At 47.7% G+C, this 24,149-nt stretch overlaps 1 protein-coding gene across 1 annotated transcript in view; it reads right to left on the bottom strand.

Annotated features, from left to right (window-relative positions):
- PXYLP1 (2-phosphoxylose phosphatase 1) overlaps positions 1 to 24,149 on the bottom strand; it is a 696,133-nt gene that overhangs the window by 480,378 nt on the left and 191,606 nt on the right. The window contains exon 2 of the mRNA XM_069617828.1: positions 4,951 to 5,082. Within this exon, the coding sequence (XP_069473929.1) occupies positions 4,951 to 5,029 (79 nt within the window). The 5' untranslated portion in view covers positions 5,030 to 5,082. The remainder of the gene's footprint in view (positions 1 to 4,950; positions 5,083 to 24,149) is intronic.

A 24,149-nucleotide genomic window follows, 5' to 3' on the forward strand; every position in this document is an offset into this window, starting at 1 on the left:
AAAGAACCCTGAACAGGGGCCAGGTTTGGTAAAATATAGGGAAACAATTGTAGGGGAGGCCAAACAGTATGGGTCTACAGGTTTGCTTGATTACGACAGGAAGTTTAGGCTAATGATGGAGAATTGCCCAGAGATGACCTGGGACCAAAAAGAGATGGATGGGTGGGTCACTTACATGGGAGGTAAGCAGAGGACCAGTATTGTCTGGGCTGATTTGTACAAAGGGGGCCAGAAAAATTGGTATTGTAAGAAGGACCAGGGAGGAAGGGGTCGCCCCTTTCCCAATAGCCCCCAAGGACAGGGGGGCCAAGATTCTGGAGCAGCAAACTCAAACGCAAGCGGAGCTCAGGAAGGCCGTAAGACAGGCAACAACACATGCCGGTTCTTCAACAAAGGTAACTGTACCTGGGGCCCCAAGTGCAGGTACAACCATGAATGTGAGAAATGTGGGGGAGCCATCCGCTGGTCAAGTGCATTAAGCGTGAGGGTGCCTCTGGGGGAAGGGGCCAGCGTAAAGGACAGTAATAGCCCTGTGTCCGAATTGCCTCCCCCAGTCACCACTGCAGTGAGACAGAGCATGGATTTAAAGAACAAGGGCCCCTCACCGGTCATTTTGCCCATTTTAGTTGAACATCTGAATTATTATCCTAAGCGGCAGGAAAGGGAGTTGCTTTTTCACGGTTTCACAGAAGGATTTTTTATTCCTTACGAGGGACCCCTGACCTGCCGGTTAGCAAAGAACATAACTTCTGCTATGGATCTGCCAGCTGAGGAGGATAAAAAGATAAGCAAGGAAATGGAAATGGGCAGAATTTCCGGACCTTTTTCAGGCCCCCTTATTCCCGTCTTCATATTGTCATCACTAGGCATAGTTCCTAAGAAAGAACCCGGCAAGTTCAGGCTCATTCACAATCTATCCTTCCCGAGAGGCGAGTCGATGAATGACTGGTTAAACCCTGAACAATGTTCCCTGCATTATGCCTCCTTTGATCAGGCCATGGTGGTTGTAGCAAGCATGGGAAGGGGGGCTTTGCTTGCAAAAGTTGGCAGAGTCTGCATTCCGCTTACTACCGGTGAGCCCGGTCAGCTTCCACCTGCTCGGTTTTCAATGGAAAGGTGGCTTTTATGTGGATAAATGTATGCCCATGGGTTGCTCGGTGTCTTGTTCTCTTTTTGAAACATTCAGCACTTTTTTGGAGTGGGCAGCGCGCATGGTAGAGCAACGAGGTGCCATTGTACATTACTTAGATGATTTTCTGTTTTCAGGCAGGGATGGGTCGAGTGACTGCACGCTTGCCATGTCTTCCTTTCAGCGTTCAATGATTGAAATGGGGGTCCCTTTAGCTCCTGAGAAGACAGAGGGGCCGTGTAGGGTCCTGACTTTCCTTGGCATTGATATATTGTATTGTATTTATTTGTAATGCGCACCTAACCCGAAGGTAGCCAGGCGCAAAGGCAGCAAGAGGGTTGCAAAGCTTCGTTACATACGTGTGGCGAGGTCCAGCTAGGGTTACATTGCCGGAAATATCACGCCAGGTAGGAGGGTAGAGTATGTACATTAAAGGCACATATAGACACAATTGAAGGGACGTACAGGTTACCAGAGGAGAAAGGGTTGATGGCAGAGATTGAGAATAATCTGGCGAAAGACAGAACTACCTTGGAAAAAATGCAGCAACTCCTTGGGAAGCTTAATTTTGCAGCCAAAGGGATCCCAGCGGGCATGGTCTTTGCGCACAGGCTGGCTAGGGCAACTGCAAGTGTAGTACGAAAACAACTTATTAGCTTAAGCGCGGCCCTAAAGGCTGACTCAAGGATGTGGTGCAAATTTCTAGAAAGTTTCAATGGGGTGCAGATTTGGCGGACTCCTTGGGAGACCAGTGTTGAGCTGCAGATGTTTTCAGATGCTGCAGGGAGCAAGGGTTTTGGAGTAATTTTAGGGCCAGAGTGGTGCGCCCAGCGATGGCCACAACAGTGGCACAAAAAAGGCAGGACTAAAAACATCATGGTCTTGGAAATGTTTCCCATCGTGGTGGCACTGTTGTGGCCGAAAGCGCTGGCTAACAAAAGAGTGCACTTTTGGTCAGACAACAAGGCCGTGGTCCAGGCAATTAATTTACAGTCAGCATCTTGCCCGGCGATGTTGAGCCTACTCCGGAAATTGGTGGAGATCTGTCTTTACAGTAATATTGAATTTAGGGCTCGAAATGTGCCGTGCACTTCAAATATTGCTGCTGACGCTCTTTTTCGCTTTCAGTGGACCAAGTTTCGGAAGGCCCACCCGGTGGCCAGGCTGGAGAGAGCGCAGTTCCAGAAGGAGTGGTGGCAACTGGTAGCATGGACTGGGCGCTCTGTGAGTTAAGTGAGCGTTCGCTTACACCCGGCGTCCGGTTTAGATATCAGCAGAATTATGTTAAGTTCCAGAATGCAACTGCTGCTTTGAATTGCAGCAAACACAATGCCGAGGAACAGGTACTCGCGTTTGTGGGCTGGGCACACAAGGAAGGCAAATCAAAAAGCTGGGCAGCATCTCATCTAGCGGCAGTAGCTTTTCATTTTAAACTGGAGGGTAAAAGTGATCCCACAAAAGGTTTCTTGGTGCGCACCGCTCTGAAAGGCTGGGCCCGATCGGAGCTTAGGCAAAAGGACGTGCGCCAAGCCCATTGACTTTGGGTTACTAGTAAAGTTGTTATCGGCCTTGTCAAGTGTGTGCTTTAGTGAGTATGAAATATCCCTATTCAGGCTGGCATTCGCGTGGGCTTTTTTTTTGGAGCTTTTAGGGTTAGTGAGTTGGTTTCCGCATCCAAGAACGACATTTCGGGGAGGGCCATTGCCTTGGGAGATGTCTCTTTGCTCTGCAAGGGCATGGGAGAAGGGGTCACAATCCAGCTGAGAAAAAGCAAAACACACCAGCAAGGTAAAGGTTTTAGTATTGAATTGCATTGGTCTCATCTCAAGGACTGTTGCCCGGTTCATCTCCTCAAGCTCTTCCTGGGGATCAGATTGAGCGCTGGCCCCTGTTAATCTATGCTGACGCGTCCCCACTTTCTGTTTTTTCAATTCCTGGGCATCCAAGGGGAGGGCTGGTCCACCCACAGCTTTAGAATAGGTGCGGCCACCACGGCTTTCCAGCAAGGCATGTTTCCCCGGGCTATTACGAAGTTTAGTAGATGGGAATCTGGCCGTTATCGGCTTTATGTACGCCCGAAGCATGGGGCACCCCCAGGAAACTGTTAGATAACGTCCCACTCCCGCAGGGCCATGTGCAAGGTGGTTGGTCAAGGGGATCCGGGTGGATATTATGACCGACTTGTGCCATTAATTTTTTCCCACAGATGACGCAGTGTGGCTGATCAGCCACTCATTCGTAACGCGGGCAGAAAAGAGGGCCATGCAATGGATGGTTGGTCCCAACCTAGGATTTAAGGGGACCAAGTGTGTATGGTTGGGCACACCTGGAATGAGGTGGCACTCTTTGCTGCCCGCCATTCACTGGCAACTCCGGTGGAGGCGGGCACCAAGGATGATGTTAATTCATTTGGGTGGCAACGATTTGGCCAAGTTGGGTCGGGGACGCTTGTTGGCCCAGATACAGGTGGCCTTGCGCATAGCAGCCCAGGAGTTACCAGGCACTGACATTTTTTGGTCGGAAGTGGTGCAAAGACAGGTCTGGAGGGATGCCATTTCCTTGGCGGGCATGTAAAAATCCAGAAAGCTTCTGAATAGAAGCGTGGAGAAATTCACAAGGGCGGAGGGCCTGGGTTACGTGGGTCATTGCTGCTTGAACTCCCTACCTTCCCATTTCCATGCAGACGGTGTCCACCTATCAGACAAAGGCAATGACGTGTTCTTGACAGCAATACAAGTTGCACTGAGAAGGGCTGGCTGCAGATGATTGTTATGGTGAGTATTGTCCTAAGGTATATGATTGTTATGGCGAGTATTGTCCTAAGGTATGGGGGCATTGGTGGTAGCGTAAGCCACCACCAAAGCGTGGCGGAGTATCGGGGCGGTCCTAGCCAATGAGGGACTTTCACACTGCAGCTTCGGCGGTAGTGGCTCAGGATTGGCCGGGCTTGAGCCAAATCCATGGACGGGGACTGACTTCCCTTTTTAGGGCTCTATGCCAACAGCCTCCTTGTCAGTGCCCCTAAGTGTCCTACTGGTAGTAACCTCTGTTAGCCTGGTAGTAACCAGGAGCTTGTCAGCTTGTCCCGGTGGCAAATAGGGTCACACGGTTCACCCTTACCTGACAGTAATGATATATGTGGCTGGGACCGTCCCAAGTTTATTGTTCGCTCCAAATAAACTGTGACCTTGTACATTCCAAAGAACCTTAAAACGTTGTCTGTGGTTATTTCATCTTATGTGTGTTATACTGGCCAAAGGAGGTGGGGGTGTCCAATGAGGATCTCCCCGCTATGATCTTCGGTATGCGAAAGGAGAGCCTTTTTGTGTGCGGTGACTGAACCGAACTTGGGGTTGGGTTTCGGAGGCAAAATTGTACGCAATGGCCCAGAGGACAGGGAAGAACCTGAGGCTTTTTCCGCGGACAGCGCATGGGTCTCGGCGCTTTCATCGAAAGTCGGCCGTGGAGTATATTCTTTGTGTTTTTGGAACTGTGCGTGCTACGGCCGCTGGCTATCTTCTCCATCACAGAGCCGCTGTATATTGGGGCTCAGTTGTGTAGTCATTTTTGACCAATAATACTGGACCATAACATTATTCTGAGCCTGCGGATGATGTGTGATTGAAGTTGTACATTCTCACCATTTACTTTTTAGCATAAAGCTTCATTAAAGAAAAAGCCAAGAACAGACTTCAAACCATTCATTTAAAGCCCACCTTAATGTATAAGGTAGGGGAGACATGTCTTCAGAAATTGAGCTATTTGGAAGGTGGAGGGAAAAACAAGTGTGAGACGTGTTGTCTGAAATGCTCAGTACTTACAGAACTGCAGACTGAGGCTTATGAAGGCCAGCAGGGCAGCCAAGGCCAGCAGAAACAGGAACCGGTTTCGGAAAAGCATTATTCTTCACTTTACTTTCTTTTCATGGTTTCATCTCCAGATGTTAACATTTCCTGAAAGTTATATAAAATAACTGAATGCATACACAATCCTGAGAATGGGAACTTTATTAAAAGGGAACAAGCAGACATTTTTCAGGAAGCAGAATATGGAGGCTATTTCACATTGAGAGCTTTATTCTGAAGTCATCTGAAACAGTAGAAGTATGTTGCTTACCTGTAAATCCTGTTCTCCAGCATTGGTATCTTTCATGGATTCACATGCTTTGAATATTCCCAGTCGCCAGGCTGTGAATCCTTGGTAACCTTATTACATTTCCTCTATAAAATGTTTCCTTCACTTTAGTAGTCCATCAGTGTCCTTTTGGGTGCATTCAGCCTCAACCAATGGGACGCATACTATCAGACTCCACCCAGGAGGCCCTCTTCAGATTCTAACCCCAGAGTAGTCACTTGTATATTAGCTTTTTGACCCTCCGGGCGGAAGGTTGACGCATGTAAATCCATGAACGATACCAATGCTGGAGAACAGGAGTTAGAGGTAAGCAAAATTCTCCTTCTCCAGAATTGGATCTTTCATTGATTCACATACTTTGAATAGAATAAATTGCAGTAGCAAACATTAACAGGAGGAGCAGAGGAGAAAAGCTCAACTCTACAGAGAAGGTACAGCCTATTCCTGGAATTCTCACCTTACTGCTCTTCCCACTCTTGCTTCACTGTGGATCTTGCCTTCTCGGCAGTAGTGCTTGACAAAGGCTTGTGGTGTCCCCCCCCACAACCCCCAGTAGCTGCCCTGCAAATATTGAGCAGCGGAATGCCTGCCCACATGGTTGTGGAAGCCCCCATAGCTCTAGTTGAGTGGGCATTTACCGCCTCCTGTATGTTTCTTTGCATCTGTATGAGCCTTTGTAATGGTAGCCGTTCTGCATCCGGCAATACCTTGTTTATAAATGGTCCTTTCCTTATTGGAAGGGTCAAATGATACCAGCAGCTGCAATGACCTCCTGATAGATTTAGTTCTATCAATTTAAAACCTGATGGCCCTGCGAAGGTCCAATGTGTACAGCGCCTTTTCTGCTGGAGTTGAAGGGTTAGAGTGGTACGCCGGCAGGACTATGTATGAATGCATATGGAACTAAGTAGGCACTTTTGGGATAAAGTGCGATAAGTTCTTAACAAGACTTTGTTCTTAGCGAACCGCAGATACGGTTCCTTCACAAAATTTGCTTGTAGCTCTGATGTTCTCTTGAACGATGTGATCGCTAATAGGAACACAGTCTTCCAGGATACATGCCGGATGTGGGTAGTGGGCATTGACTTAGAGAGCGGTCTCATAAGGGCAGCAAACACTACGTTAAGGCTCCATTGGGGTGCTAGCTTCGCTTTCGGTGCATATGTGCAAACACTCGCCCTTCATAGCGTGTTTATCTATTGTAAGGAAGGCATGGTATCACCAGTAAAACAGGCACAAGTGACCAAGGATCAAGGGTGTTTATTGAACTTCAATTGGTTTTGAAAAATTCCTATCTAATCCTAAATCTACAGATGGGATCAAGCTACGATTAAACAATAAAGCAGTCCTAGTGGTGTATTGTCAAAATAAAGGGGCCTATATTAATACATCTATTGCCAATCCTTACCTCTAAATACAAATAGTGTGGGAAACAATGGTATAGAAAAGAAAAGTGTTCAAGAAATGATATGTCAGGATATTCAAGCCGTTGGCTTCCCTTTCCCATGTTTTCAGCACGGGACAAGGCAGCACACTCTAGTTTAGCAGAGCCTCTGGCTTCTCTAGCACAAGGGTGCAGTTCAAGACTCCAACATCATGACCTTCGGTGCCAAAGTCTCTTTGACGTTCAAAGTCTCTTCTTTCAGAGGGCCTGATGTACCAAACAAATAATAAAGCTAGTTTCCTTTCAGGATTCATCTATGCAGACTTTTCGCAGGTGATTTACTGTTCACCTCTGACCCCCTCCCCCCCTCCGCCGGGCTCATATCTGTTCTAACACAAAATCTTCAATCAATCAGTCTCCCTCTGCCGGGCTCGGACCAATTTATATATGGTATCACAAAGTTGCTTCAACACAAAGCTTTCAATTAATCTCCCTCTGTTGGGCTCGGACCAACTTTATCTACTTTGCCATCAACCTTCTTTACTGTATCAACATCGAAGACTTTCGATTGTGCACAGGATTTGGCTTGACCCATTGCAGGACCACTTCGATTCACAATTCTTTGTCACTCTTTCACTTTTGCCCACTCTCAGCTGGACACCTTACAGAGACCGTCGATTAAGCATGCACACAGTGCCAGGCCACTCTGTGAAAGGTATCGTATATCTTGGTTTCAAAGTTCAATCACTCATCTGCAGTTCAACTTTACTTGCGTTGCTTATCACATGCGTTTCATACAATGTTTGTTCCAGCACTCGCCACACAATGTTGCTGCTTGCAACCTTGGCTTCAACACAGACCCGTCTTGTATCAGTCTCCCCAACTCACCGGCTGTGTTGATTTCACTGATGCTGCTTTGTTGTTGGCGCCAAGGACAGTACCAAGGTAGCTTGCGATTCTCCCCGCCTGGTTTTTCAACGCAGGAGGGCCCCGGGTACCTCTGACACAATGCAGGAATCCTCAGCCTGGTTTACTGGTCTAACGCTTTCTAATCTCGAGGCTTCATGAAAGTAATGGTTCCTTGTTGAAAAGGTCAAGGGCACTCCTTGTGATTCCCCTTCGGTTTCGCTGTCTTTCTCCTTGTGTTAAACTGCCATCTTGGAACTGCTGTTTCCCCGTGTGCTTTGCCTCACTCAGAGTGTGCGCTCATGCTCAGCCTTTTATATGTGTGGAGAAATATAATGGAAGTCAGGGGTGCGTGGTGGTCAGTAATTGCCTGACCCTGCCTGACCATTGGATTGGGACACTTCAGGTGTACGGCTCGGGTGTTAGTCTGTTTTCTCTCATAGCGGGCTGTCCGTGAGAAAGTGTTTGTGTTGTGAAAGGGGGGGTTGAGTTCCGAAGGATATTAACTGGTAGGATGGGGTAAATGTGTTACAGGGAAGGGGATACTGCGTCTCACCATCCAGTGTCCCACTCCCAGAAGACCACTCACCGAGGTGATCCTCCCGCACCGGTCCACCCCCAGGAACTGGATCCAAAAGTGATGGCCGTGTCCTAGCCACCTGGATGGCAGATCCCCGGGGACAAGTGGGCGAGATGCCTTCTGGTTTCTCACACTATCCTCGCGCCGTACAGTGGAGGTCTGTCTTCGCTCCAGTTGTATCTGGAAATTGCAGCTAGGTGCACCTTTATAGATGAATGCGAAAGGCCTTCCTTCGCTAGCTTGAGTAAGTATTGTAGTAGATCATGCGGTACAATTCCTACCGTGTTCTGGTCTTCTTGTGCACACAAAGCACAGAAACGTGTCCACTTGTACTCGTAGGATTAATTTGTAGTTGTTGCTCTGGCCGCATTCAGGATGTCTCTGCATTCCTGCGGCATTCGCACATGGCCAAATTCTACGAGATCAGGAGCCATGCACGGAGGTTCAGCGAGCTTGAGTCATGGTGGAGGACCTGCCCCTGGCACTGCGAGAGCAAGTTTGGCACTGATCCCAGCTGTATGGGAGGTGCTTGCACTAGATGTAGAAGGTCCGAGTACCACGGTTGTCTGGACCACGCCGGGGCTATGAGGATGATCTTGCAGTGGTACACTGCAACCATCTCCAGCACTTTGCGTATTACCAGGAAAGGAGGGAACGCGTGTACGAACATGTTGTCCCACGATAGCGTGAAGGTGTCTGAGGGAGTATCGGCTGGTAAACTTTGGGAACTCAGTTTTCCTCTGTGGCTACCAGGTCTATCGGGGGGATCTCCCCTGATTGAATACACTTGTCACTTGTTTGTGTGCTAACTGCCATTCGTGGCATTGGCTTGTCACTCTGCTGAGCTGATTTGCCATCTCATTCTGCTTGCCAGGCAGGTGAAAGGCTTGTAGTGATATCGGATTCTGGATCACCCAGTGCCACAAGCATGTGCTTCCTTCGAGAGCATTTGAGAACAAGTTCTTCCTTGTTTTCGTATGTAATACATGGTGGTGGTGTTGTCCGTCAACCTTTATCACCTTGCATTTAAGTACTGGCTGGAAAGAGCGTAATGCCTGGAATACTGGTCTGAGCTCCAGCAGGTTTATATGCATTTGTTCTTCCTCTTCGCTCAATTGGCCCTTGATGGACAGGTTTCCTACATGCGCTCCTCATCTTTTCAGTGACGAGTCTGTTATTAGGGTTTGTTGGAACGGCCTGTCTTGTAACGGCACCCCTTTCATGATATGCTGTGTATCGTTCCACCATTGCAACTTGGCCACCAGCGGTTCTGGGACCTCCAGATTGTCGTTCCATGTACCGGTTGTTTGTGTCCACCGGTCCGCTAGAAATTCTTACAATGGCCACATGTGGAGGCGCTGTAAGAGACGAGGGGGATGCATGATGGCATTGTACCGAGTAGCTTCATGTATTGTCCGATTTGAAAGAAGCCTTCCTTTTCTGAACGACATAAGCAGACGCAGGATGGACTCTGCTCTTTCTTGCGACAGGTGAACCCAGCCTTTGTTGGTGTTGAACTGTGCCCCCATGAAAACAAAGTTGTTTGAGGGCTTCAAGCATGACTTTTTGTAGTTTACGGCAAAGCCCAACATGTGGCTCTGGTCTGTTGAATTGCTTCTTACTGTGTGCTTGCTCTTACTAGCCAATCGTCGAGGTATGGATAAATGTGCAATCCATGCAATCTCTTCCGCCTTAGGTACGCCACTACTGGGTCCAGGTACTCTGAATGTCCTTGGAACCAATCTCAGTCCAAAGGGGAGTAGTTTAAACTGATAATGCTCTTGGCCCACTTTGAACCTGAGAAATCTCCTGTGCGCTTTGTGGATTGGTTCATGTAAGTAGGCATCAATGAGGTCTAGAGAAGCCAGGAAGTCACCTTTTTGCTCCACTTTGATGATGTCTGCCAGTTTAACAATTTTTAATTTGTGTTTCTTTATTGATTTGTTGTGACCTCGAAGGTCTAAAATGAGTCACCATGTTTTGTCGGGTTTTCTTACAATGAAGAAACAGGAAGTTCCCTTCCCCTTTTCTTTTGTTGGTACCCTCTGAACGGCTTGATTTATCAACATGTTGTTGACTTATTGTCTGGTGGGGATAGAGGGGTTGTCTCTTTGAAGTCTAGGGTATGTCCATTTCGTATGATGTCCAAGACCCATCTGTTCAAGGTGGTCTCCCACTGATGGAGGTAGTGCCTTAGATTTCCTCCTACTTGTTGCGGATGTAGGGAGGCCGGCCTGGTGGGACTGTCAGGCCTATTTCTGCTACCTAACCCTTTAACCCTTTGCGAGGGGGTGCCCGCGCACCTCCTGGAATGGGGTTTGTATTCCTGGGTCTTATATGAATAGGATTTCCTATATCCTTGAGTATAGTCCGACCCTCGCTGATATTGTTGCCCTCCTCTGGCCGTGGAACACCCAGAAGCACGTCAGAAGCATCAAAAAGGCAGTTTAGTTTGCAACGAGGTTAGCGATTTTGCCATGTCCGTATCCACTTTAATTGCTTTAAAGCTTCGTCAATCTTAGACCCGAAGAGTTGGTCAACGTCGAAAGGCATGTCAATTACTTTGTTGTGTACCTTTGGTCTAAAGACTGTAAACTTTAGCCAGGCTTGTCTTCTTAAGACCGTGCCATTTACCATTTGTTTGAAGCCAGCATAGGCAATGTCGACAGCCAAATTGATAGCATTCTCGCCCTCCTGGAGGATTGCAAGTACTTCCTTGCATTTGTCCTCCATTAGGTTATCTAGTATTGGCGCTATTCTGTGCCAGATATCACAATCCTACCTTGTCATGATGACCAGTGAGTTAGCGGCCTTTACAGTAGTTGCTCCCGTTGCCAATATTTTTCTTCCAAAAGAGTCCATTTTCCTGCTCTCATTGTTTTGAGGAACAGAGCACTTGGAACCCTGCGAGCTGGATTTCCTCTGAGCTGCCGCAGACACAACCGACTCAGGTGGAGGCTACAATGTTAGACATTTAGGTGAATTATCGGGAGCCTTGTACTTCTTTTCCAATCTTGCTTTGAGAGCTGGCTCAGAAAACAGTCTCTTCTAAAGGAGTATCCCTTCTTCCCAGACATGGCCTAGGATGGGTATAGACGGATATCATTGAGTTATGCCTCTTAAGTCGAACAGAAGGCAGTCTTTCTTCTGTTCCCGATGGCACAAGAACAAACTCCACACATACCTTGAGTATCATTGTATGGAACAAGCCCACCTCAACTGGTGGGGATTGTTTTGATGATTCACTTGGCCCTGTATCAATGTTTTCATCCTGCGGCTGTGCATGAGTGGTGGTGGTGGAAAGCGTGTCTACATCCCCATCTGTGTCAGTAGTCTATAGCTCTCCTTCCTGCTCCCTTAATGGGGAATCAGGCTGTGAGACTGGCGACGGCCGTGGTGAGGCTGGAGGGCTTTCTTTTGAGCCCTGAGACAACGGACGCACCCTATAGCTGGCCTTGGAGCTGGTGAGCCTTTTCTTCCGGGCGACCTGGACCTCGGTCTTGGAGTCCACTGGAAAACAGGATCTCACATGTGGGGGCTTACGCTACTTGCATGGAGAGCACAATCTTCTACCATGAGAGCGCTCCTGAAAGGCTGTATCGGTCCGCTGCTCCACCGAGCGTTCCTTGTACCGGTCCAGTGCTTCTGCCGACTGGCCCGGGTCCTTCCATGGCTTTATCTGTCTTTCATCTAGCTGGTTCACTAGTGATTCTAGCGATGCAAACACTTGTAGGGACAGCAACATTTGAGCATTAGGCTCTCTTGGTGGTGAGGTCATAGACCTTCGCTTTGGAGGTGGTGATCTTGGGGGTGGTGGTGATCTTGGGGGAGGTTGTGGAGGGTCGGAGTCGTCATTATCAGAGAAAACTAGTGAGAACATCTCTGCTCCAGAATTTGCTCTGGTAATATGGAGGACACTGGAGATAGTGACAGGCTTATTGGTGTTTTTTTTTTTTTCCCGTTGAGGAAAAGGAATAGATACCAATGGAATCTTAATAACTATTGGGTGCTCCACTGTGGATTTTTACAACCCCTCTTCAGATCCTGACCCCTTTATATGCTAGGATCTTACTTTTGCTGCTCTCCTCTCAGTTTTCTTGTGGACCCATGATGAGCCCATCAACGGCAGGCTTGTAGGTTTTACTTGAGGTTTGTCCACTGTTGTGGACACTCCCGTGGACACTGTAATCTTTGGGGTTGTAGGTTTCACCTTAGGTTTGTTGGCTTTTTTGGACACTCGCGTGGACGGTGAAATCTTCGTCAATGATGTTGTGGACTTCCCTGTGAACAGTGTTGCTAACAGTTTTGACAACAGAGCCGGTGTCGACAGTCCCATTGGCGGAGCTGGTGTCGACAGTCTCGTTGACGGGGTCTTAGTTGGTTGGGTTGTCGTAGGTTTTGTCGGCACGGCTGGTGCCAAAGGTTTTGCAGACAGAGGCATGTCTTGTCACCAAGGGCCCTATCCCTAATGAGTCTTCAGCGCGGCATCACCTGTGATGCTGCTGACGTGTGTTGTCGACGAGCAAATAGTTTTTGCAGGCAAATCCAATTTTGCCGTCAGAAGGCAGTGGGCCTCATTACACGGTAGGCGGTGAGCCATGGCGCTATTAGCGCCATGGCTCATGCCGGTAAAATACCGGCACCGCCTTGGCGGAAAGGGGATTTACCGCCCCATTCCAAGGTTGGAGGGGCGGTAAATCCCCTTTCCGCCATTGCCCTTCCCCATTCCCATTTCTGCCCCATAGGGCTCTATGGAAATGGGGAAGGCGCTAATTACGGCACCGCAATTTTGCGGTGCCGTAATTAGCTCCAAGGTCCCTTAGCGGGTTGGATTTTAACGCCTGCAAGAAGCAGGCGTTAAATCCTCCAACCCGCAAAGGGACCTCGTAGTACGGCGGTAAGGGTTAACAGTCACCGTTGCCATTAACGGTGACCGTTAACCCTTACCGCCGTCCGTGTAATGAGGCCCAGTTTCTTTTTGGATCTACACCTTTTCTGAGGTGGAAGCCACGCCAAGTCCCTGATGGCCATACTTTTTGTTGATTCAGACTCAGAGGGAGGATATTAACCGTCATTTAGCCAGCATATGAGACAACTATGACAGACTCTGTGTTTTAGCACTGAAAATGCGGCAAATGTCACACTCCTCAAGTATATGGTTTGGGTATAGACAAATACACTCCAAGTGTTTGCACCCCTCATATACATTTTTAAAACCACAAGTGTTACAGGCCGTAAAAAAAAGATTTCTTGGATTTAGCCTCCATTGTCCCACTTCCCACTTAAAGTTGAAAGAAGCAAGGCAACAAAATCCCAGATCATAAAGTTCTTTCCAATTGAAGATTTTCCAAATTAACAGTTTTCTCACTTTGAGGAACAGGTTAACATGACTCCTCAGCACGATGTGCGGTTAGAATCTGAAGAGGGTCTTCTGGGTGGAGCTTGAGATTCGACGTTGCATTGGTTGGGACCGAATGCACCCAAAAAGACACTGATGAGCTACTTAAGTTAAGGACATTTTTTCAAGAGGAACTGCAACAAGGCTTCAGAGGATTCTCAGCCCGACGACAGGGAACATTCAAAGCACGCCAATCCATGAAAGATCCAATGATGGAGAAGTGGGTTTCCTGTTCCTACTCCCTTGCTCACATCCACCCCCAATCTGACCCAAATTGTTTAATTTCATATAATTCATTGAGTAGTTCAACTTGAAAACCATCACTGACCAATTTTGATATACAGCTGCTGTGGACAATGAATTTAAAGCAGATTGTGTAAAGGTATAATTGCTGTTGATGAATTCCAGTTCAGATCATATCTCTACAGCTGCTGCAGCACATTAAATATGAGAGAATCAAGACAAAAAAACCCAGGCTCAAATACTACAACATATAAATAAACCTGACTGGTCTGCGAAAGGCAGTAAATACAATCCAATCCCATATCCATCTATACAATACATCTATTGATATGTGGATGAATCTAGGCTTTCATGCATCTAATGAGTGTATCAACAACAGAGACGTGTATAGTTATATCGATAATGCCATGGTGGATATAGAGCATTGCCATATGATTGAAAAATGTTGTACATGCAAAAGACCTGAAGCAACAATTGTCTAATATGACAAAGTTACTCACTGTAGTGACTATCTTACTCCTAGTCCATAGTCCCCTTTCCTCCATACTTTTGGGACATTCCATCCAGTTGGACGGGACCGGAGCACTTTTGTAAAAAAGCATCAAATTGAAAAATGTGTCCTTCTCTTTTTACACGGGGTACCACACGTGGCCGTAACCCCACACTCCTGAGCTCCGCCCAGCGCATCGCCCTTCAGTCCTTTTCTATCGCCAGGTCTGAGATATTTTAAGCAATAATAGAGGATACTTATTAGAGGGGACGGCGGACAGGGGTATGGAGGAAAGGGGCTTATGGACTAGGAGTAAGATAGTCACTAAGGTAAGTAACTTTGTTATACTCCTACGTCCCGTCCCCTTTCATCCATACTTTTGGGAGATTACCAAGCACTCATCACAGGAAAAAAATGGGTGGATCGAACTCCCTTACTGAAAGAGGTTCTTAAGAACAACCTAGCCGAATTGTGAATCGGCTCTAGAGCTCAGGTCTAAGCAGTAATGCTTATCAAAAGCTGATGGGAAAACCCACATAGCTGCTTTGGCAACGGTTTGATGTGCTTCCAGAGCGACCAATAGATAGGAGGTAATGAGGGGAAAGCATAACATTTCATGTTGACCCACAAGCTGCAAAGAGGACCACCTCTGGCGTGCCCCATTGCAGGAAAAGTTGGAGATGATATTGCTGTTCATCTCACACTCGTCCCCGATACTGATTGGCGAATGAATTAATCTGCGGTCACATTGAGGTGACCCGGGATGTGTGGAGCCTGGAGCTAAACAATATACTGGATGGCCCAGCTCAAATTTGTATGGCAAGATCCACAAGGAGAGGAGAGTCTGCATCGCCCTGCTTGTTGATGTAAAACCTCGCTTTAAGGGAGGTATTCAAAATGGCCAGTGTGGCCCGCAGAGGTTGGGCTGCCATTATCACACACCAGGGGGGAACTGCGTCACAGGAGCATGTTGAGGGGGAGTCAGGGGAGCTGCGTGCCATCCTAGCCTTGAAACAATGAACCTCGGCAGAACCGGTATTGGCAGATCTAGCGTGTTTACTCGACACGTCAGGGGCTTCCCCAGAATTAGCCTCTAGTGGAGGATCCTCGTCAGAGCCGGTACTAGAAGGTTTGTGGCAAGGCGTGATCAACTTGAATCTCCCTTGGAGAGACCCAAGATAGTGCGCAGGCCAGCCTGGTTGAGTACCGTGAAAGGACAGCAGTACTAGCCCCTCCCTTGATCCATGAGGGGAACAGGTTCCACTGCTCTGAGGCATAGAAGTTTCTGTACCTCTGCTCTGAGGGACGGCATCCCGATCTGTTGGAAGAGAGGGGTAGGAGGAAAGGGCAAGCAAAGACCCGCCTAAATGATGGACAAACTCCATCAGTCTTCGGTGATGGTTTGCCATGCCTCCATATGAGACGAGATTCGTCCTCCCACCGAAGTGTAGTGTGACCGACAAAAATATTATTTGGTGATTTATCGGCAGGGAGATTACCTGTCCCTGTAGAGCAGGCTGATGGCCGAGAGAAAAACCAACCACCTTTCCGCAGCCGCTTAAGGTAGGGCTACCAACAGGAGTTTCAGATCGGCGCACACAACGACCCTGAAACCCCCTGATCCCAGAGAAGGACCGAGTCTGGGAACCTGAACTCGGTGTATAAGGGGCCTTAGCTGAAGCTGTCGCCAGGACCGACAAGCGGGTCTTTGTTGTCCACATAGCGTGGAAAAGCTGCTCAGCCCCAAACTAACGTTCCCAGCACCAGTCGTCATGAAAGTTGGTGTAAGGGAGGTATCCAACATGGCCACCTTAGACCAAGGAGGTTGGGCCACCATTTAGTCAACACCTGAAGAGAACTGTGTCATAGGAGAAAATGAGGCAACTGTCCACTCAGGGGAGTCAGGGGACTTAAGAAACACAGCCTTGAAACAAGGATCCTCGGCCGAGCCGGTGCTGGCAGATCTAGGATGTTTAGTGGACAACCTAGGAACTGACACAGAATTCGCCTCGAATGGGAGGAACCTCGGCAGAGCCGGTACTGGAAGGCCTGTTGCTGACCACCTTCTTTGTCCCCTCGACAGAATCGGTACCACCACAACCCTCGAGCGTGGGGCGATCGAGGAATGTACCCTACCGGCAGGACCCTTAGAGGATCCCTTGCTACTGTATTTGGAGGAACCTTGGGTTTTAACCCAGGACATATAGCTCCCTCAAGAGGGGCTCGGTGTGACAAGCACCAGAAACAGAGACCTCAGGGAAACCCCGGTATCCAGTGCCACAAGCGAACTGAGCTGAACATTAGCACCCAAATGGTGAACCTCGGAGCCACGTCCGGTTTTGGCAGGTCCCCTGAGGGACCCTCAGAGAACACTCTAGTGCGCCTATTAGGCCCTTGAGGCACCTTAGGGGAATCCCTGATATTAGAGCTACACAAGCCGCTCCTAGTCATGGAATGCTCGCACCGAGTGGGGCTGCTCATCGCCATCCTCATCCTCTTAAGGCTCATCCCAACGAGGCGGGAAAAGAAGACTGGTCCTCCATGCCAACCGCCTCAGGTTTTAAAAGAAAAACTGAATCAGAGCAGCCAGGGTAGAACAGGAGTGAAAAGACGCTTGAAATACGTCCTCATAGGGTCAGGTGCATGAGCATCTGAAACTTCCCAAAAAACTCATCCTCAGCCAAGGGCTTAGGTGTCGAAGAGGAAGAAACCGCTCGTAAGGGACCTACCCCCCTGAACACAAGGAGGATGGTTGCCAGGAGGTTCCACCACCGGCCGGGTCCACTTAGATCAGTGGAGCAAAAGCAGGAGGGAGCAAGACAGTATGAGGCAGTAGAGCCTACGCACGCCAGTCAAAAGAAGGGCGAAACGGGTTACTACTGCTGAAAGGAATTCTCCTAGCACCAGACGTTGCGAACGTAGATGTGTGGGAGGTATCAAAAATGGCCGCCGTAGGCCACTCAGGTTGGGCCGACATTTTGTCACCACCTGAAGAGAAGTGTGTCACATGTGTAGCTGAGGAAATTGCCTCCTCAGGAGAGCCAGGGGACTTAAGTAACACTTTAGCCTTACAAGGATCCTCGGCAGAGCCGGTACTAGGTGGTCTCGGATGTTAAGTCGCCATCTTTGAACCAGTCTCAAAATTAGCCTCGAACCGAGGAACCTCGGACAAGCCGGTACCAGAGGGAATGCGGTCTGTGACCCCCCTCTTTTCCCCCCTCGACAGAACCGGTACCACCACAACCCTGAGCGTGGGATGGTTGAGGACAATACCTCACCGATAAGACCCTCTGAGAAGGCCTCTCAGATCTGTCGATATAGACTTAAGCCTCCACAAGAGGAACTTCAGGTTTCAACCTGGTACATAAAGCTCCCTTAAAATGGTCCTCAAGTCGGGACTCGGTACAGACTTTAGCCTCCACAAGAGGAACTTCAGTTTTCAACCTGGTACGTAAAGCTCCCTTAAAAGGGGCCTCGAGACGGGACTCGGTACAGACGTTAGCCTCCACAAGAGGAACCTCAGGTTTCCACCTGGTTACAGTGGGGAAAGCTCCAGAAACTGAGACCTCAGGGTGAGCCCTGGTATCCAGCACCTAGCCGAACTGGGCTTGACTTTAGCACTGTGATGGTGAACCTTGGTACAATGTACGGTACTGGCAGGTCCGTCAGGACACTCAGAGGAATCTCTGGTGTGCCTCTTAGGCCCTTGGGGCACCTCAGGGGAAAACCTGGTGACAGAGCTACAAGAAAGGCCCTTAAAGTACTCCCTCATGGGGTCAGAGTGCATAAGTCTCTGAAACTTCCCGAAAAAGGTATCCTCTGACGAAGATTTAGACACTCGGGTGGGCAGAGGCCCCTCATAACGGGCATATCCCCACGAACGTAATGAGGAAGGCTGCCAGGAAGCAAGACTGTATGCGGTAGTGGCATCTGAGCACGGCAGTCATAAGAAGGGCAGAATGGATTCGCACTGACCCGTGGAAACGGTTGTTCAACAAAAGGAAGGTTGCCAGCACCCGTCGTCGTTAGCGCAGGTGTAAGGGAAGAATCCAAAATGGCCGCCGTAGACCGCCAGGGAAGGCCCGCCATTTTATCCACACCTGAAGAGAACTGTGTCACATGTGTGGATGAGGCAGGTATCTCCACAGGATGCTCAGGGGACTTGATCGAAACTTAAGCCTTGACACAAGGATCTTCAGCAGAGCCGGTACTGTGGGGCCTCAGATGTTTACTGGACATCCAGAAGAGGCCCCTTGAATTAGTCTCCAAGAGAGGAACCTCAGCAAAGCCGGTAACAGAGGGGATACGGTCAATGACCGCACCCTGTGCCCCCTCAACAGAACCGGTATCACCGCGAGCGCAGGAATGTTGAGGAATCCACCTCACAGACAAGACCTTAACGGGTCTCTCAGTTCTGTCGGTACACACCTTAGCCTCAATGAGAGGAACCTCGGAACAGAGTTCTGTCTGTACAACTCCCCTGAGAGGGGCCTCAAACCGTGGTTCGGTACAGAAAGCCTCAACGGAGGCCTCAGGGCGCACCCCTGTGTCTGTATGGGAAGCTCCAGACATGGAGACCTTGGAGCGAACTGCGGTATCCAAAGCCTCAGCACAACTGGGCTGGCAATTAGCACCCGATTGGTGAACCTCGGATCGTAATCCAGTGTCGCCAGGCCCCTCGCTGGAATCCTCGGAGAAAACCTCTGGTATGCCTATTAGGCCTGCAAGGCACCTCAGGGGAAACCCTGGTGGCTAAGCTCTTGAAGCCCCTCCCGGACCTGGAGGACTCCAGGACGGAGTCCCCCGGCCAGGGTGCCCTAAAAAGTAAGGAACTTACTGGGCGTCTCTTCTTTTCGTCTATGAAGAGTTGAAAAGGTAGTGGAGGAACTCGCTGGAAGATCTCCTCCCACCGATGAAGACGACGCTGAAGTGCCCGGACCGAAATGGAGTCGCAGTAGAAACACGAGTCCCAACAGTGATCCGGTCCCAGACACCCCAAACAGAAAGAATGGGGATCCGCCCTAGTGAAGCGACGTTTGCAAGAGGAACAAGAGACAAATCCCAAACGATCCTGCATAGACGGAGGACTACGCGACCGCCAAACCGGAGCAGGACAGAAGGACAACGTGAAACAAGAAAAATGTCTTCCCAGTGATGCAAGTTTGTCCAGCCCCGACCGCACGGAGAAAAGGACTGAAGGGCGATGCGTGGGGCAGGAGCTCAGGAGGGCGGGGTTACAGCCACGTGCGGTACCCCGTGCAAAAAGAGAAGGACACATTTTTTAATTTGATGCTTTTTTACAAAAGTGCTCCGATACCCCTACCACTGGACGGAATGTCCCAAAAGTATGGAGGAAAGGGGACGGGACGCAGGAGTATGCCTAACATCAAAGGTAGGAACGCAGACCCATACTCCTACTAATCCAATTTGAAACTCAGTGGCCTTATAAAAATAATGGGAGATAAATTAGATGGAATGAAGTAGTTGGAATCTGTGATATATAGAAATGTTATGCAGAAACGTTACCTTCTTTGGAATTGATTTTGGCCGATTGTACGCCCAGTCCCTCCATTATGCTACAGCATTGTGAATCAATGGCTACACACAAAATTGATAAAACTAGACAACTGAAGAATGCAAAAAAACACTCCTTGCAAACAGATGGGCTATTGAAAGATTGTAGTGAACTTAAATTCAAAGAAAGAGACTGGACAGAAGGACACTGTTCCAAACTGACCACAACTCTTGTGATATAGATACAGGTTACAAACCCCTCTACTTTTTCCCAGACTAAGAGTATTCAGCATCATCTTTCTGTTGTCATCCCCCGGAGCAGAGATAGGTTATAGTGCCAGGGGATCTTGAGGGGGCATCCCCGTTACACAGGCAGTTGGAGATTCTTATCATTGCAGCTGTTTGATTTCCCCCTAATTAGTGTTATCAACCTAGGGTATCAAGGGAGTCCAAGCCAAAGTAGAGGGAGGTTCGGCGTCTTTGTTTAAAATAACGTGTTGAAATGGTACATTTGACAGCACACATTATTAGAAAAACTGTTCAAGAGGCTACAACTTACAATCAGTTCTTCAGGTTAGCATATGAAACAAGAAGAAGGATGGCAGGTCACCAACAGCACATGGGAACATTGGGCAACTTTTGTCACTATGCCACTTTGCACAATATATGCCAAAATGACTCTGTAAAAGCGGTTGGTTCGTGCTGCCTCTGGCCAAATATATTCCAGTAATTGCTACTGCAATAAGACTTTCACCACAATATATGCCAGAATGCCACTTTAAAACAAATTGATGCTGCCGGCACTGGCACCATGCCCCGCCAAATACACACACAAATCCTCAGAGTTTCTAAATTCTTTAACTAAGGCAACATGAGAGCAACGGAAATGTTCAGTAACCAATCAAAGTGTTGTTGCTCATAATGTTGTACTAATTAGAGAGGTCTTCCTACAGTGTTGGGGGCAACACCTCTCAAAGCAAAGAGATTAGAAACATTCCAGATGCAAGTTATCAAGATGTGCACCATTCAAGCAAGGCCTCTGCAAGCAATACAGGTTATTAGCTCAGGCCTTCCTAATACTCCTGTAGGCGTGTCTCGTTAGATTCACTCTGTTCCTCAAAAAAATGCAACTGAACAGAACAGGGATGCTTAAAGCAATGCATCCTGCGATTAACCTTACTCTAGTTTTGTTAGGCATGTAAGTAGCATAGGGCAGCACAAGGGATTATTTACACAAATCTGTACCACGTGAACATTGTATCATTGTCCTTTTCATAGATGCACGGAAGAAATTATAATAGCCGTGCAAGGAATCCTCTCCTGAGAAAAAAATACACAGCTAAAATACCTTGTTCTCAAACACATTTTAGCCACCCGTGCCATGCCAGGGTTGAATACCCATCAGGCTGACCTCACCCATTCCAGGCGGAAAAGACAAGCAAATCCTCACTTAACAAAGGTACCGACAGTCCTTGAATCAAAGGTGGCATAGGAAGGCTTATGAAGGGGCTATTTCAAATCTCCCCTTTTCCAGCCAAATTGCTGTAACAAACGTTCCAGCAATTGCAAGATTATGAGGAATCCTTGAAGCACATGCAAATTATACTAATAGCATATACTTCAGGCCTTCTTAAATGCACAACGCAGCGTCTGCAGCACATACACAATTCTGCAGCCTGCACTCTTCTCCATATATATGGCTATGACCACCTATCATCACCCTGGTGATCACTGCATTGGCTGCCTGAGGGTTCCCGTGCCCAGTTTAAATCAGTGTGCATTGTGCATACAACGTTCTACGATCAAAGACCACAGATCTTGAAAGACAAACTTGCACGATACTCACACAGCAAGGAATCTCTGATCCACGTCCACTTGGCTTTTTTTCTGGAGCCAAAGATCAAGAAGATGAGCAAAGGCATTCAAGCCATACAAACTGTGGACGGCAGTGCCAAAAGATGGGAAAATTAGTGAGGACCACCTCGGCGTTAGGAAGATGCAGAAAACCTAATACTTCCAAAAACCTTCAGAGCCCCATAGAAAGGAGCAATGTCGATGTCCAAGAAGTAATTTTACTGTTGTGCTTCCAGTCAATGTAGATCAGCTGATCTATAAGTCAAGTATTTCATGCACCTTCCATTCTTCATTATTACAAAGTTTGCTTTGTTTTTAATTCACATTTTTCTCCTGTGTCTATATTGCTATATTAAACAGAACCTATTTCACTTTCAATTGACTGACCATTCAAGTATTTTTTAACGTGTTACCTGTCGCAGGTGGCCTGAATAGCTTACATTCGCCAGGAAGTTTCACAGATTTTAATAAGAATTACAAAAAAGGATAGGTTCACTGGTTTAATCAAAGGTTCTGATTGAAAAAAGGGTTTTGGAAGTGGGGCTATGACTGTGGGATTCCCTTCCTAACCCAGATGTCTGTAACCGCTGGTTAGTGCTACAGACTGGTAACACCTGTTGCCCAATAGCTGGCTTTGACTACTAATTGTTCCCTAATACGCCAGCTAGCTAAACTCCCTCCACGACTTTCTAACTTGGCCCGACACTAGCAATGGTTAGTTCTACAAGAATGGGGTGCGATTGTGCCACTCAATTTTCAAGCTCTACTTTCCCTTAATGACTCTCCTTCTCCCCCTACTCTCCTCCGTTCAACGTCACCTGCATTCTCTTCTGTCCACGTCTTTATGCTCTGTCTCTGATTGTATCTCTCTCTCTCTCTCTCTCTTTCCCTCTAACACTGTCATCTGTTCCGACCTACTTTTCTACCACTCTCCTCCTTCCACTCTACTACTAGTCTACCTTCTCTGAACTTCTACTACTTACCTCAAACTTCTACTACTTACCTCGCACTACTACTACTCCTCCGCCCTCCCTTTTCCTCCCCTCCTTTGACTTCCGCTCTTTGACATCACACCTTCATACATGCTAATACTACTATTCCTACTCCCTTCTTTACACTGCCACCTTCTCCACACAATTACTACTCTCTCTTCTACGCACTACTACAAGGCATAAATTCGTTTTCAAAAACTGATTAGCAGATTTTGCTAATTAAAATGTTCTTGATTAGCAAACAAACCCATGTTGTAATGATATAATGTTACAAGTAGTTACTTGTACCCAAGGCATAAAGTGAGCAACAATAGATCAGCTCTGTGTACCACTGAAGTAAGAGTCGTCAGGCCTTGTACATTCTTTTAAATTCTGCTAGGCCTGCAGGTCGAGTAATTAGTTTACCTACTCGGCCTAAGTGAAGTGCACTCGACCCATGGCAACAGATGACGACAAATTTAAATGCGTCTTCTCTAAAACGGTGCATGTCACCACAAACACACTTTATTTCTGCCTCACTGCTGCCCCCTAGAGACAAGCTGTGCACAGTGAAACCTGTATTTGACATTTACTGCAAACTAAATGGTAATTAAAAGGTTTCAAATATCCCCTGCAAATGGAACTCAACCTTCTTAAAATCTACTCGACTATGCGAGTGGGCAAAACGACTTTGCGAGCCCTGGTTGAGCGTCTATAAATATAAAAGGTTAGCTGCATGAATGGACACAAAAATAACCAGCTCTCTCTTGCAGGTGCTAATGTATAATGCAATCATAAGAGTAAAGTCTGCTCTGGAGACTAACTACAGTGAATGGTACTGCAGTAGATCTGTGTATGTGCAGACTGGATGGAAACATTGATCACTACTTTGCGTAAACATCTAGTTAGCTTTGTGTATTAATTATCTAAGCTGAAAGAAAGTAAGACTAAGAATGGCTGGAGTAGCAGGCAGAGAACTGGGCAAACTAGGGGGAATATTGTAGTTTGCTGACCCTCTCACTTTCAGGATAGCTGGTATAAAGCAACAGGGTGATTTAGACAGTTCACAAATGGATTTGGCAATGCAGGACCACCTAAAAGCAACAACCAAAAAGTTAACAGCACAAGCAAAGGCCATTAACAGAAAGTTTGGTCGCATTTCGCTAATTCCAGTTTTGGACTTTTATAAACAAAAGGTGGTCCCCACCCTTACGTATGGAGCAGATGCATTGACAAACGTACCGTCGACTGTGTGGCCAAAATTGGAAGCGACTTTCTGGAGATCGACGTTAGGCCTCCCTAATTCTACATCTGTGACGATAATAAGACAGGAACTAAGTTTATTATCACTGGGAGGCTTAGTGAGAATTAATACTCTGATGTTATACCGCAAGTGCATAATGTCTGATGACTCAACAGCACTGCACCTAATTCTCAAAGAAAGCAGGAGCGGCAAAAATAAGACACTCTCGGCTTGGTTCAAACAAAACCAAAAGGTACTGGCCACCACGGAATGTGACGATGAGACTTTAGTGAGAAATCCAAC

This window comes from Ambystoma mexicanum, chromosome 10, assembly GCF_040938575.1.
Source record: "Ambystoma mexicanum isolate Mex_15411 chromosome 10, UKY_AmexF1_1, whole genome shotgun sequence".
NCBI lineage: Eukaryota > Metazoa > Chordata > Amphibia > Caudata > Ambystomatidae > Ambystoma > Ambystoma mexicanum.